The 16,285-nt window shown below is 45.8% G+C and overlaps 1 protein-coding gene across 1 annotated transcript in view; it reads left to right on the top strand.

Moving 5' to 3' along the window:
* LOC139281487 (cystine/glutamate transporter-like) overlaps positions 1 to 13,098 on the top strand; it is a 61,275-nt gene extending 48,177 nt beyond the window's left edge. Inside the window, exons 9-12 of the mRNA XM_070901659.1 lie at positions 180 to 276; positions 2,421 to 2,570; positions 3,356 to 3,533; positions 13,010 to 13,098. Of these exons, the coding sequence (XP_070757760.1) occupies positions 180 to 276; positions 2,421 to 2,570; positions 3,356 to 3,533; positions 13,010 to 13,074 (490 nt within the window). The 3' untranslated portion in view covers positions 13,075 to 13,098. The remainder of the gene's footprint in view (positions 1 to 179; positions 277 to 2,420; positions 2,571 to 3,355; positions 3,534 to 13,009) is intronic.
* The last annotated feature ends 3,187 nt before the right edge of the window (positions 13,099 to 16,285 follow it).

Here is a 16,285-nt window from a genome sequence, read left to right as displayed (position 1 = left end):
TACTGGAGCAGTTGTTGACACTGAGCATAAGAGAAATATCTGAGCAAACTGTAAAAATGCAACAATTTATTTTACCCAGTGACTGCTGTACAGATCAGGAGCTGACACTGAGACATATGGGCTGCAGCCATAGTGTACAATGTCCTTGATAATACATGCTATTTTCTGTCTTGCAAAAGAGTATTCTTTGTGGCGTCAAGAGAAAATCAATGGCCAGCTCTCTTCTCCATGATCCACATCCGACACCACACTCCTCTTCCAGCTGTACTCTTAATGGTGAGTACAGATCACAGGTGACTTCAGTACTTTCCTGGCTTTACTGACCACTGTCTAATATATGCATCTAACTCTACAACAAGTAACATTCTGTTTACCAGCCCATCTTGTTTAGTACTATAGGTCAGTTAATTGGAATGGTCTTTGAGCATTTGTAACTGCTTTCCCTGGTCTAAAAGCTGATTTTGCTCTTACTCTACACAGGGTCGGATTAAGGGCCCGATTGGGCTTGGGGCAAACTGATCCAAATGGGCCTATAGTTATGTTTGTTCATGTTCATTACATTACGTATCTGATTCTGATTCTGAGTATGGAAACATAGGCCAGTATATTCAACAATGAAAGCTTTTATTCTGTATGAAGTAGGTATATATTCTGGTTCTGGTGACATTGCAATACTAAATTTCTATACATATAGGCAAATTTATCTCAATAACGTGAAATAAAACAGGCTAGTATATATTCTGTTCTGTATACAGGTACATTAGTGTATATAGTTACTTCTGCAAATAGGCATAAACAAGTGAATCTAGCCTGTATAAGCAAGTAAAAATCCTGTAGATACTTTACAAGATAACATTGCGAGACTTCCTATATACAAATTTCTCAATGATGACTCCCGTTCCAATAGTAGCCAACATGTCATGTTCAATGCACAGAAGTGAAAGGGCATTCAGTCAGATATGGCCCATCGTTGACCGAATTTGATTTTTCATTCCCTTGAGCACAGAAAACGATTATTCTCCATTACAGTTGGTAATCATCAGAGACATCCAAAGAGCAATTGAAACATTAGGAAATGTTACACATAGTCCATTGTCACTGATCAATCTGTGTATTTGAAGTTCCCTGCTTTCTCTGACATTGAAGTTTGAGATGGATAGCTTGAAACTGCACAAGTTCGTCTGTGAAAGATTTATTTGGTGGGCCTATGTTCTTTGGTGGGCCTGAGGCTGCAGCCCCATCCGCCCCATGGTTAATCCGCCCCTGACTCGACAGCATACCTTGTAAATAGAATATCAGACCTCACATGAAAGATTCACATTTGCTCTGTGCCAAAATAGCCTCAAAGCTGGGTTTTCTGTTTCATGTCAAATAGTTGTGCTTTCCTCAACAACTCTTAATTCTCGATGAAGCGTATGTCTGTTGAAAGTTGATTACTGATTTGTATCAAGGAAGAGTTTGCCATCACTTCTTACACACTTCAGGACACCATCTCCTAGATCCATGCTGTGCCTGCAGTTAAAAATATTTAGTGCATTTCCTCCAGTGTTTGTAATCTATCTCTTCCTCAGTATCTACTGGTCCTTTTCATTGGTGATCTGTATGGCTTGCTCAAAAACATTAGAAACAATGCACACAGGCAAATGGGATCCAGCTTTAAGGGTGACTCGCTGCCCTTGGGATATCGGTCCTCCCCTGGACCTGTACACTGCCAGTATGTCATGCATTGTGTGCTGGGAGTGCTATGGTAATATTTAAATGAGCTGGCATTGCACTCTAGTGTAGGGGCAGGTCAGTTCAGTGTAAACACACACAAAACCTGAAGAATTATTGTCCTGTGGCCACTGCACCAGAATCGTATTATCTGCCCCGATATGTATCCAAAATGTGGACAGTGCCCCCTTTAGGATCGGAGGCTCTTTTCTAAATCATTTGTGGCAGTCGTATTGATTTTCTCATGATGCCATTGAGTTCAATGAGTTTCATAGAAAATGTCATGTAATATTAAATGAACCAGGCCATTCCGAGAGCACGTTATGAAGCCGGTAATACTTCCCATATGACAATGGCCTGAAATACTATGGCAAAGTTAATTTCACATGGAAAATGTAGTTTATTACTCAGAAAGTAACAGTCTGTTCCATTTAAGCAATTAAAGCTCACCCATTGCTGCAGGATTTAGCATCTTGAGATTAGTGCAGAAACGTGCCATCACATTGATCATCTCCAGAGATAAAAACATGTAGCCCGTTATTACCCTGATATAACTCCCTCCTCGTTACCAGGTAACTCCCTCACAGGTGGCCATTCAATTGCATATAACTCTTTCCTAGGTGTGCACTATCCTCTAGATTCATGCTGTGTCTACAATTTAGTGCATTTCCTCCAGTGTTCATAAACTATTTCTATGTCTTCCTCAGTATCCACTGATCATTTTGATGATTTTCATTGGTGACCTGTATGGTTTGCTGAATTTAAACAGCTTTCCCCGCTGGCTCTTTATGGGGCTCGTAACCTTTGGTCTCATCCGACACCGTTACACACACCCAGATCTACACCGTCCATTCAAGGTACAGTATCATTGGTTATTCATTAAGCAGAAGGCAGCTCAGTACTCCCCACTGCCAGTTCCAGCTCTTGATTTATTCTTACATTGTCTGATTTTGTTTTAAAGAAGGGTAGAATGCCTTGTAGCGGGCTCCTCTCACTCCATTCTGTCCCCAATGACTTGCCTGTTGAAAGCCTTGATCTCCTCCGAGGCCTTGTATGTCTTGATTTGCGACCTTCGGGCCGCTCCTTTAAGGCCCCTCGCTGGATCCTCTGGTGATGAAGCGCTCTCCCCGCTACAGCACTGGCGGAGTTTCCTCCTTTCCGCTGACGGGTTCCCTCTGGACGGCGGGAATCCCACCGGGAGCTGCCATGCTTAATTAATGCGCCCCGATCCAGGAAAATGTGTCGGGCAGAGGCAGATACGGAGAGGTCAGCAGAACTCCTGCCCCAAAGTGTCTCCAGATCCCAGGGCACTTTGTTCCCAGATTCTACACACTTGGGATGTTGCATATACTCACTCAGCCACCTAGATCCAAGTAGCTTTGAGAAGAGGATGGCCATCCTCTCCAAACTACTCTCCATTGCTGCACCACCTCTAAAGCTTCATCCCGAAATAGGGGGCATTTTCCCCTGTTTCCTCAGAAAGCACATAATGGATGAAAACACCTGAGGTACAACTTGTACACTGCAAAATGTGACTTCCCTTTAAATGATAAAATACTATTTTATTCTGAAGTGGTTAAATAACACTGATGTTACCAGTAACTGGGAAGTGATCTGATCAAAAATGCTCTTATCTCCTTAGGTTCCAATAATCATTCCTGGAATCTTTACTGTAATGTGCCTGTTCATTGTAGTCACGTCCCTTTACTCAGACCCCATCAACACTGGGATTGGCTGCGCTTTAACCCTATCCGGCGTGCCTGTCTATTATCTGATAGTATGCCAGCCTCAAAGACCAGCCATGTGCAGAAAAGCACTTTGTAAGTACAGAGATGTAAAGTCATACCTGTGTGATAAGGACCGAAATAAAAGATCCAAAAGGATCTGATGAATACATAGTGATGGAAAATGAAAGTACTTCGCGAATCTCAGTGTGAATGTTGTGAAGCTCCCCTCCCAGCAGGAAGCGTTGCTTTATGGGATAGGAATTGGAGTATCAGGCGTAGGAAGTCAATGTGGCCAATTCACAGTGCTCCCAAATTTCCAGTGATTAATTTTAATTACCAGATAATCGAAAACATGCAAATCGGACATTGGAAAGTCAGCCATGGAGGTCTTCAATGCAGGCTCCCATTATTGTGTTCTGAACACAGATGAGACTGCACACATGGAGGTTAAAGTAACAGTGACCTCAGTCTTTATTAAGACACTCCATTGTCCGGAACAGGCCTTAGGGGCCGGCTATATACAGTGCTCCCAAGGGATGCTGGGATCCCTTGGGACTTCAGAGGATGCGCTCCCTGGTGGTGGAACATGGGAGTGCATGCTTTACAGATACACAACATCACTCCACCCCAAAGTCAAAGTGAAAACTATTTACAAGGTGAGGCGGTAGGGAGCCTTTCTTTCCCTGGTGGACCGCCTCGGTACAAATGTCTGTTCTGGTGTGTTGGCTGTGCCTTCGCTGGGCTGGTGTGTTGTTGGCCCTGCAGGGCTGCTGGGTGAGCCTGGCTTTGCTGAGCTGTTGGGCGTGATGGGTCGATTTCCTGGTCCAGGGTGGTGTCATTGATCCTTTGGGTGTGTGTTGTGGGCTTGAAAAAGGTGGTGTCTGCTGTGGGTTGTTCAGGGCAGTCTGTGAACCGCAGCCTCGTTTGGTCCAGGTGCTTTCTGCAAATTTGTCCATTGTCTAGTTTGACTACAAACACCTACTCCCTTCTTTAGCTATCACCGTGCTTGCAATCCACTTGGGACCATGTCAATAGTTTAGCACATGCATGGGGTCATTCAGATCAATTTCCCGTGACACAGTGGCGCGACCATCGTTTACATTTTGTTGCTGCTGCCTGCTCGCTACCTGATCATGCAGGTTGGGGTGAACCAGCGAGAGTCTGGTTTTAAGTGTCCTTTTCATGAGTAGCTCAGCCGGGGGCACCCCTCTGAGCGAGTGGGGTCTCATGCGGTAGCTGCGCAGTACTCGGGACAGGCGGGTTTGGAGTGAGCCTTCTGTGCCTCGTTTAAGGCTCTGTTTGATTGTTTGTACTGCCCGCTCTGCCTGCCCATTGGAGGCTGGTTTAAACAGGGCCGAGGTGACATGTTTGATCCCATTGCAGGTCATGAATTCTTTAAATTCGGCACTGGTGAAACATGGCCCGTTGTCACTGTCCAGTATGTCAGGCAGGCCGTGGGTGGCAAACATGGCCCTCAGGCTTTCAATGGTGGCAGTGGCGGTGCTTCCCGACATTATTTCAAATTCAATCCATTTTGAAAAAGCATTCACCACCACCAGGAACATGTTACCGAGAAACGGGCCCACATAGTCGACATGAATCCTCGACCATGGTCTGGAGGACCAGGACCACAAACTTAGTGGTGCCTCTCTGGGCGCGTTGCTCAACTGAGCACACACGCTGCATTGCGGTACACGGGACTCTAAGTCAGAGTCGATACCGGGCCACCACACGTGGGATCTGGCTATCGCTTTCATCATTACTATACCCGGGTGTGTGCTGTGGAGATCCGAGATGAACGTCTCCCTGCCCTTTTTGGGTAGCATAGAAACATAGAAACATAGAAAATAGGTGCAGGAGCAGGCCATTCAGCCCTTCTAGCCTGCACCGCCATTCAATGAGTTCATGGCTGAACATGAAACTTCAGTACCCCCTTCCTGCTTTCTCGCCATAACCCTTGATCCCCCGAGTAGTAAGGACTTCATCTAACTCCCTTTTGAATATATTTAGTGAATTGGCCTCAACTACTTTCTGTGGTAGAGAATTCCACAGGTTCACCACTCTCTGGGTGAAGAAGTTTCTCCTCATCTCGGTCCTAAATGGCTTACCCCTTATCCTCAGACTGTGACCCCTGGTTCTGGACTTCCCCAACATTGGGAACATTCTTTCTGCATCTAACCTGTCTAAACCCGTCAGAATTTTAAACGTTTCTATGAGTTCCCCTCTCATTCTTCTGAACTCCAGTGAATACAAGCCCAGTTGATCCAATCTTTCTTGATAGGTCAGTCCCGCCATCCCGGGAATCAGTCTGGTGAACCTTCGCTGCACTCCCTCAATAGCAAGAATGTCCTTCCTCAAGTTAGGAGACCAAAACTGTACACAATACTCCAGGTGTGGCCTCACCAAGGCCCTGTACAACTGTAGCAACACCTCCCTGCCCCTGTATTCACTACGCAGTTACCCCACAACAGGCAGTCTGCCTGAATGGACAACTAATCCTTTCGCCGCTGGAACGGCTTGATTAGCTCTTGAATTTCAACGGGGATGCTGGCCCAGCTCCCATGCAGTACACAGTTTTTTACTAGGGACAGCAGAGGATCTTGGCTGGTCCAAGTCCTAATCTGGCGGGCCGTGACAGGTGATTTATCATTTTCAAACGCTTCCATGACCATCAACAAGTCTGCGGGCTGCGCCACCATCAACAAGTTTGCAGGCTGCTCCATTTCCATCCCCGTGGTGAGCAATGGTAGCATCTGCACAGTTCTCGGTGCCTGGCCTGTGGCGGATGGCATAGTTATACGCTGATAGCGCGAGTGCCCACCTTTGTATGCAGGCTGAGGCATTAGTATTTATCCCCTTGTTTTCAGCGAACAGGGATATGAGGGGCTTGTGATCGGTTTCCAGCTCAAATTTGAGGCCAAACAGGTACTGATGTATTTTCTTTACCACGAACACACACGCTAATGCCTCTTTCTCAATCATGCTGTAGGTCCTCTTGGCCTTAGACAAGCTCCTGGAGGCATAGGTGAAAGGTTGCAACTTCCCCGCAACGTTAGCTTGTTGTAATACACACCCGACTCCGTATGACAACGCATCATATGCTAGCGCAAGTCTTTTACACGGGTTATACAATATAAGCAGCTTGTTGGAGCATAAAATGTTTCTGGCTTTCTGAAAAGCAATTACTTGTTTTTTTCCCTATACCCAGTTCTCACCTTTGCGCAATAGCACATGTAGGGGCTCTAAGAGGGTGCTTAACCTCGGTAGGAAGTTACCAAAATAGTTGAGGAGTCCCAGGAATGACCGCAGCTCCGTGACGTTCTGTGGCCTGGGTGCGTTCCTGATAGCCTCTGTCTTGGCGTCTGTGGGCTGAATGCTGACCGCCGCGATCTATCTCCCCAAAAACTCCACTTCTGTTGCCATGAAGACGCATTTCGACCTCTTCAGCCGCAGCCCTATGCGATCCAGTTGCTGGAGGATTTCTTCCAGGTTTTGTAGGTGCTCGACGGTGTCCCGACCCGTGACCAATATGTCATCCTGAAAAACCACCGTGCGTGGTACCGACTTGCGTAAGCTCTCCATGTTTCTCTGGAAGATCGCTGCAGCCGACCGAATTCCAAACGGGCATCTGTTGTAGATGAACAGTCCCTTGTGCGTGTTGATGCAGGTGAGGCTCTTCAAAGACTCCTACAGCTCCTGCGTCATGTAGGCTGAAGTCAGGTCGAGCTTGGTGAACGTCTTGCCTCCTGCCAGCATTGCAAATAGGTCGTCTGCCTTAGGTAGCGGGTATTGGTCCTGTAGCGAGAAACAATTAATAGTTACTTTATAATCACCGCAAATCATGACCGTGCCATCACTTTTGAGTACTGGAACAATCGGGCTGGCCCACTCGCTGAATTCCACTGGGGAGATGATGCCCTTGCGTTGCAGCCTGTCCAGCTCCATTTTCACTCTCTCCCTCATCATGTGAGGTACCGCTCGTGCCTTGTGGTGAATGGGTTGTGTTTCTGGGACCAAGTGGATCCGCACCTTTGCCCTGGAAAAGTTTCCAATGCCTGGCTCAAAAAGGGAAGGAAATTTGTTTAGAACTTGGGTACATGAGGCCTCATCGACATGTGATAGCGCTCGGATGTCATCCCAGTTCCAGCGGATTTCGCCCAGCCAGCTCCTTCCAAGCACTGTGGGGCCATCGCCCAGGACAAACCAGAGTGGCAGTTCGTGCACCGTGCCCTCGTAGGTGGCCTTGACCATGGCGCTGCCCAGAACAGTGATGAGCTCTTTGGTGTACGTTCTCAGTTTTGTGTGGATGGGGCTCAGGGCTGGTCTGAGTGCCTTGTTGCACCACAGTCTCTCACACATCTTTTTACTCATGATGGATTGGCTAGCGACAGTGTCCAGTTCCATGGCTACGGGTAAGCCGTTCAATTTTACATTTCGCATTATAGGTGGACATTTCATCGAAAATGTATGCACCCCATGTACTTCAGCATCTGCCTCCTCTCTCTGAGGCTTGAAATTGCTTTGATCCACCATGGACTGATCTTCCTCTGCCACTTGGTGGTTTGCAGGTTTTGAGCTGCAAGCTCGTTGGAGGTGCCCCATTATTCCACAGCTCTTGCAAACATACCCTTTGAAGTGGCATGAATAGGCTAAATGGAAGCTTCCACAACGCCAACAAGGTGTGAATTGACTTGCATTCATCCTTTGTTGCAGACACTGAGTCATCTGGGTCACCTGACACCTGCTGGCAGTTGAAGACTCGTGGTTTCTGCCCTGTACATTCCTTCGCGCAAACACAGTTCCAGTTAATTTATGAACATTGCTAGCACTTGTGTGCTGAGAGATTTGTTTGGTGTTATCACTGGTGGACATAAAAGCCTATCGCAATGGCCTTACTGAGGGTTGGTGTCTCTACAGTCAAAAGTTTTCATAGGATGGTCTCGTGGCCAATGTCCAGTACAAAAAAGTCTCTGAGCATCTGCTCCAGGTAGCCATCAAACTCACATTGTCCTGCAAGTCGCCTTAGCTCGGCGACGTAGCTCGCCACTTCCTGGCCTTCAGATCGCTGGCACGTGTAGAACTGACACCTCGCCATCAGCACGCTCTCCCTCGGGTTAAGATGCTCCCGAACCAGTGTACACAGCTCCTCGTATGACTTATCTGTGGGTTTCACCGGAGCCAGAAGATTCTTTATGAGGCTGTAGGTCGGTGCCCCGCAGACCGTGAGGAGGACCGCTCTCCTTTTTGCAGTGCTTCCTTCTCCGTCCAGCTCGTTGGCTACAAAGTACTGGTCTAGCCGTTCGACATAGGCTTCCCAGTTCTCACCCTCCAAGAACTTCTCCAGGATGCCCACAGTTTACTGCATCTTTGCGTTGGATACGTATACTCGTCGCCAGTTATTGTGTTCCTAACACAAATGAGACTGCACACAGGGAGGTTAAAGTAACAGTGACCACAGTCTTTATTAAGGCACTCCAGAGTGAGGAACAGGCCTTAGGGGCCGGCTTATATGCAGTGCTCCCAAAGAATGCTGGGATCTCTTGGGACTTCAAGGGCTGCGCTCCCTGGTGGCGGAACATGGAAGTGCATGCTTTACAGATACACAATACCCATCAGGTAAATCTCCACACTGGGAGCAGAGCCTCATGTAACTTACCCTTACATAGAAGTTGCAACATCCCAGAATTGTAAAGGTTAAGCATCGGATGCGTCAATTGGATGCTGATGCATTTGGAATGTAGATAAGATCGGATCCAGTGTCGACACACATATGCATGTGCCAAAGGTAAATTCATGTTGGAGAAGCCATGCCTTGGATGAGACAGCAAAACAGAAATCCATCTACCTGGCGTGCATCATAGGGCGAGAAAGCATTTCCACTTTCTACTGAAAAAAAAATCAGGTATCTAGTTTCCATGTGGACAACCTGCATGTGTTTCAGCAGCGCCTTTGCTGTGTTTTATCTCATACACACAATTTTTTTTCCTCTCAACGCACTTAGATATGGAGGTCAACTGGACTTACTTAAATAATTGCATCATTCAGCTTCACCCTGGTGATTTCATCAAGGCCTTTTAGAATTTTAAATGGGCAGACTGTCTTGTCCATTTCGGGTGGGCATTTTATAGCAAAGACCAGGGCCGGGATTTTGCTCACCTCGGCTGGCCAATGGCAGGCGACATCAGTGACGGGTCCCAGCCTCGCTGCTCACTCCATTCCACTCTGTGCAATGAATTTCCGTTGATAGGGCTTATTAAGTCCGCCCAGCGCTTTTCCTCATCCAATTAGAGGAAGTGGGTCTGATGACATCTTGTAATAACACGTCATCAGCCAGTTTCCTTAAGGATGCAACTATTTGTACTAACTGAATGGCAGCCGTTTCTCTGACAGGCTCTCCATTATCACATGACCTATTTCTGATTGGTCCCCTTGGAGGAGAGGTCACACCCTGAAGTTTCTCTGGAATGTGTAAATGGAACTGCCCCGCCTAACTTTGCACATTGTAATATGAACCATTTTGAATTCAGAACTCAGAGGGGACACATCTCGAACATAGAGAGGACACATCCCCCAGCCTAAGTCCCTTACCCCAGTGCAAGTGCACCCTTCCCCAGCCTAAGTCCTTTACCCCAGTGCAAGTGCATCCCTTCCCCAGCCTAAGTCCTTTACCTCAGTGCAAGTGCATCCTTTCCCCAGCCTAAGTCCTTTACCCCAGTGCAAGTGCACCCTCCCCCAGCCTAAGTCCCTTATCCTAGTGCAAATGCATCCTTCCCCCAGCCTAAGTCCCACCCTAATGTAAGTACATGACCATACCAACCCCCCCACCCCCCCATCCCCCCCCCCCCCCCCCCGGCCATAGATGGGACATTATGTGCAGATTGTTAACAGGTTAATTGGGAATAAAGTGAATAGTGACAGTGTCGTGACTTCTGGATTTCGTCCACTCCAATGATGTCCCTTATAACACATGCACTGAGCTTTCTGAGAAATCGGGCGTGGGTGTAAAGGGGATTTGAAAAACGTGATCCGTCTTCCCTCAGTCCCCTTCCTCCCCTCCGATTGCCCTCACCCCGTCTCTCTCCCCTCCTGTGTCTCTCCCCACCCCGTGTCTCTCTCTTCCCCCCGTGTCTCTTTCCCCCCCCCCACCCCACAGGCTCTCTCCCCGCCCCCCCAAGGCTCTTTCTCGCTCCCCCTTCCCCCCAAAGCTCTCTCTCGCTCTCCCATCCCCCCCCCCAAGGCTCTCTCTTCCCCCCCCCCCTCCCCGCTGCCACTCTCCATCCCCCAACATCACCGGGGCCCGTTGGGAAGCTCGGGGCTTTACAACACAGCGGGAGTCTCAGGGCCCGGCAGCTTGCGGCTCAGCGGGTGGCTTGGGGCCCGGTTGGAGGCTCATGGCTGGGCGTCTTGGGAATGAATGTGTTTCAGTTCGGCTTTAGGGCGTTGTGAGGATGCATGCTCAGAAAATTGTTAGTACAAATTTCACTCGGGGCAGTGGGGGGGGGGAGCAGTCAGGAGGACGCATGCTCAGAAAATCGTTAGTGCAAATTTCACTCGGGGTGGGGGGGAGGGGGGGGCGGCGTTGGGAGGACGCATGTGCAGAAACGGTTAATACAAATAGTTACTTTGTTTCCTTAAAGGGACCATTGCCAACTTTATTTGGACATTTGTGCTGTCAGTGTTGTATGGCATTGAGGTGCTGCAAACACCGACAATGACTGCAGTAAGGCATAGGGCTGCACCCAGGCTCTCCCATGATTCCCCCCACACTCAACCTCATCCTTCTGTGCCAGTCATCACATCCCCATCACTCTGCATTCCCTATCCTACTCCTGCACATCCTTCACTCTGCATTCCCTATCCTACTCCTGCACATCCTTACTCACACCAACTTACCTTGAACCTCCACCCATCCCTCTCTATCTATATTATTACATCTCCATCTCACTAGCAACCCCTGACATTCACTCTCATCCTAATCCAATCATACCAACTAACAACACACAAGGGTAGCCACTTGGGTGTTTTACCCAATGTTCACGTGACGTTTCTATTAATGTGCTGTCAAACTTTTATTTTCAACACTTTCTGTTCTTGGGCATATTTGTGTGCACCTTTTGGAAGTGAATTAGTGAGTTGCAGTGAATGGTGAGACATAACGGTACCTCCCGAAAGGAATGGCTTGGGCATTTTATGGATGCTTTATGGTGTTGGTGTGGGGTGGTGCCAACCTGGCACATCATGTGGCAGCTAGGGTATACAGCATCAAGTGAAGTAAGTAGTGAGGCCATCCCTGGCATCCTGGACAGCAATGCAGTCGGGTGCTGATGCCCTCTGTCCTGTGTAGCATCAGTTGATTGCGGAGAAGTTTGTGTTGCTGTTGGTGCTGCTGGTGTGCCTGGTGCTGCTGGTGTTGGGGCTGATCGTGGTGGGATTCTGAGGACCAAAGTGAGAGAGTATAAAGGGCACCCTTTCAGATGGAATAAATGGTAGGTGAAGTAGAGATGACCGAAGCGATTTGTCATAGGTCAGAGAGTAATGAGGTCAGACTGGATGGAGACTTGTGTAAGGACTTGCAGCATGGTGAATCTGTTGTGGAAATGCAGTGAGGAACAGCTTGTGGCTGAGGGAAGATATCTCTGTCAGGTGGGAGATTTTACTTTACATTTGAAGCTGTCAACTCATCAGCTGAGTCAAAGGCCACTGAACTCCCGCCTCAGCTTGACAGGTGTGGTCCACGACCAGTGTGGACCCCATGAGCGAGCTGTCAAATGCAGAAGGTGAGCTGAAAATTATTCTTAAGTGGCTCTAAATGAGCCATTAATTACCTGCATTGGGTCGCCTGTCGGGTCTGCTCAGCACTGACAGACCCGACATTGGGAATGGCGTGTGATTAACAGCAGGTTCCCGACCCACTGTCAAAAGTATTACATTTCCCACCCAACCCAAAATGTTATAGAGAGCAAAACGAAGATTGGGGATCTCACATGGGGAAAAGGTAAACCTGAAATAAAGATGAACAAACCTAAAAAAAAATGTTTTTAAGAAATTAAAGTTTCTTAAAAATTGTAACTTTTATTAAAATGGATAAATTTGATACTCCACAGTTTTTTCAGGGCCATAACATTTCTTTAGCAGTCAATATACTGTTAAAATCCCAGTTACACCTAATCCAAAAGGGTGTAACTTTTAGTGGGGTATTTAATAGTGACATTACTGCGGAAGTGACGAAGTTTTCATCAGTTTCCCTAATTTCATAGATTACACAAATTGCCGGCTGTGAGGAGGGTGAGGGGGGTTGTCCACAGTGCAGTCAGTGTCGGAGCAGTGATTGACTGACCGCAAATTCAGGATTTCTGTGTTAGGATGCGCATGCGCTAAATCCTGAAGTTGAGGCCAGTTTCAAGGATGTAATAACAGCAAATACACTGTTATTACCCACCACAAATTCCAGGCCATTAACTTTAACATCCTTCTGCTTGTTTGGTGAGATTGTTTTATATATATTTTAACCTTCTACCTGTATTTGTACTCCAACATTAGTTACAGAGTGTATCTGCTTGCTCTTCCAGACCTCTTCACCGTCAAATTGCAGATGTTAATGAAAGTGGTGCAACAGGAGATTGTGACCTACTGAGAATCAGACAGAGAGTTCTCAAACCCTTCTACACACTCTTGGATGGATTCATTGCAAGGGGTCATCCACAAAGCACATGTCCTGAGTGATAGGATATGATCAATATGCGAGAAATGCTCTCTCACTAACACTGTTACATAAAGTTGTTATGTAAGAAAATCTGCTGTTAACTTAACTAGTTTACTTCTTTCATGATTAATTCTCTGAATTATATAGTATGAAAGTAGGTGCCGGATAAAAGACTGAAGTATTTACAAACACAATTTAACAAATTTTTGAGAGAAATGACTAAAGAATAAAAGAACAAAAGACAGAAAAAAGGAATGTTAAAAGGAGAGTGAGAAATGGTGACTTATCATGTTTTTTAGAATTGTCACATACAATGAATTGCTCTGAAGTCCTGTGACTGTTATGTATACAAACTGATAAATTGGTTGATAAAAAATAAAGGTTTTAATTTACATGAACAAAAGTCTATAAATCTGGGAAACCAGTTTCTAAAGTGCCTCATTTTGTTTGAAATAGGCATTACTGAACATTTTTTAAACTTGATGTGTATTACAGATATCAGCAAATGCCAGACACCGACTATGATATGTTGTCAAAAACTAGCAAACATCATTAAAATAGTCAATAAAGCTCCAGACTCATACAAATGGACTGGCATATTGATTTTTCATACTGAACAAAATAGATAATGAAGAAGCCATGGTATATTATAAAAGTATTTTCCGGTGTCTTTGAGTCAATTCAAGATTGGGAGATACAAATAATTCCCAGGATATTTTGAGATGCAAAAGTGCCCAACAAATAAGCATGACCTTACAAATCACTGCAAAAATAAAAATACTCATGTAAATCAGGGTAATGACGGAATTTCGATGTTCTGCCATACTTTAGAGGTCTACTAATAATTACAGATTGTGGATGGAAGAACTGATATGCAAGACTAAAATAGTTTGTGTGTTTGTGATGAAGGAGCTATGCATATGCTGGTGATGGAGGAACAGATAAAAAGAAAAAGACTTGCATTTATATGGCATCTTTCACGACCACCGGACAACTCAAAGCACTTTACAGCCAATGAAGTACTTTTGGAGTGTAGTCACTGTTGTAATGTGGGAAACTCAGCAGCCAAAATGTGCGCAAGCAAGCTCCCACAAACAACAATATGATAATGACCAGATAATCTGTTTTTTTAGTGATGTTGATTGAGGGATAACTTTTGGGCAGGTGTATGGGGAGGAGAGGGAGAACATGGTACTCCCCTGCTCTTCTTCAAAATAGTGCCCTATTTACGTTCATCTTTTACGTCCATCTGAGAGAGCAGATGGGCCACGGTTTAACGTCTCATCTGAAAGACGGCAACTCTGACAGTGCAGCACTCCCTAAGTACTACACTGGAGTGTCAGCCTAGATACATGTGCTCAGTCTCTGGAGTGGGACATGAACCCACAATCTTCTGACTCAGAGGCGAGTGTGCTACCAACTGAGCCTCAACTGATACAGGTAGATGGACTGTGTGCTTGTGTGCATGCTGGTAATACAGGAGCTGGTATTTGACAGGAAGAGGGACTCATACATGCCAACCTGGGAATCTTACAGGATCAAAAAAGGTGTGCATCCTCAAAAAGCTGACAACTCAAAAAGAGTCCATGACCTGTAGTTACATTGAGAATCCAGTAACCTTATTAAAACTTAGTTATCTATTACCTGCAAAGCAGAATGTTATAGCAAAAATTGCTGGGATTTTTCCTCAATTCTTGTGGGGAAATTGAGGTCTGTTGTAGATATATATCGGTACTTTCTGTTGCTAAACCCTGGTTGTTGATCTGGTTGTCACAATGTTCCAGAGGCACTCTTCTCACCCTATCCCAGTTCACAAAGACTTTCTCACTTTCTCCTTTCTCACGTTCCAGCACATGCTGCTACTCTTCTCCATCTCCCCATCAGCTTACAGTGGTATTCATCTCCCCCTTGCCAACTCTTTCTCTCCACCCTCAAATCAAACTTTTAAGCTGCACATTTCTCAAATGTTCTCCTGTATGTCATTGCATCCTCTATCCTCTGTAGACTTCAGTTTGCCTGAAACATTCATGCCATTATCTTATCCTGCACCGAGTCCTGCTCACCCATCCCCTGACTTTGCTGACCAACATGGCTCCCAGTCCCTCAACACCTCAAATTTAAAATTCTCATATTCATGACCTTGACCCTCCCCATCTCTGTCAACTCATCAACTGTATCCTGTGCTTGAATAATAGAATGTCTCACTTGTTTCTTGGTCACCAGAACTGGAAATAATACGGCAAGTATGATCTGACCAGAGCACGATACAATTTGCTCATGACTTCCCCTGACTAGTATATTCTGTTTTGGTTGTGTAGTACAACATTCATTTGGCTCTGTTGATTACTACTCTGAGTTGGTTGGACATGTTAAATCTACCAAGACTTCTACGTTTCTTTCAACTTCATTTTTAGCTATTTCAGCACTGTTCATTGAGTAGGTGCATTGCCCATTTTTTCCCTATGTACAGTACTTTACACTTGTCCACATTGAATTTCATCTGCCATTCTGCCTACCTACATTTTTTGTCCAACTCATTCTGTAATTTCTGGGCTGCCTCCTTCAATTCCACTGACCTTCCTAATTTGATGAATTTGTTTTGACCTTCTGAATCTAACTAATTCCTGTAAATTAGAAACAGTAGTGGTACCAACACTGAGCCCTGAGGCACCTGGCCCTGACATTATTCCATTTAACAAGCATCTGCTGTTTTCTACCATTCTACCAATTTGTTATTAATTCCTATGATTTACCCTGAATAATAATCAAGCTATATAGACAGATGTGTGGTTGCTGTTTGGGGTCTTGAGAACGACTGGAAACCACTCTGGTGAAAGAACGCAATACCTAGAAGAAAAGGCGTTGACGAGACTGGCATTTCGAGCGAGAGATGACTGCAACGCAACATTAACATTAAACCGAACTAAGGGCGTTACAGACTCAGGAATTGTCCATAGTAACATTATTGTACACAGGGTCAAAGTTTGATGGATAGACATGCTGTTGTTGGAGTGTTTTAATCTTTTATTTGGTAAATCATTCAGCGGAATTGTGAACCCAATTGCAACAGTCTATAAGTGTAAACAGTTACGTTACACTGCTAGAAACAGTAATTTGATAGGCCAGGGTTATCAGTCCTGCC

The sequence above is a fragment of the Pristiophorus japonicus genome, chromosome 15, assembly GCF_044704955.1.
Source record: "Pristiophorus japonicus isolate sPriJap1 chromosome 15, sPriJap1.hap1, whole genome shotgun sequence".
NCBI lineage: Eukaryota > Metazoa > Chordata > Chondrichthyes > Pristiophoridae > Pristiophorus > Pristiophorus japonicus.
Note: the sequence above shows the minus strand (reverse complement) of the source record. Positions and strands in the feature narration are given on the sequence as shown.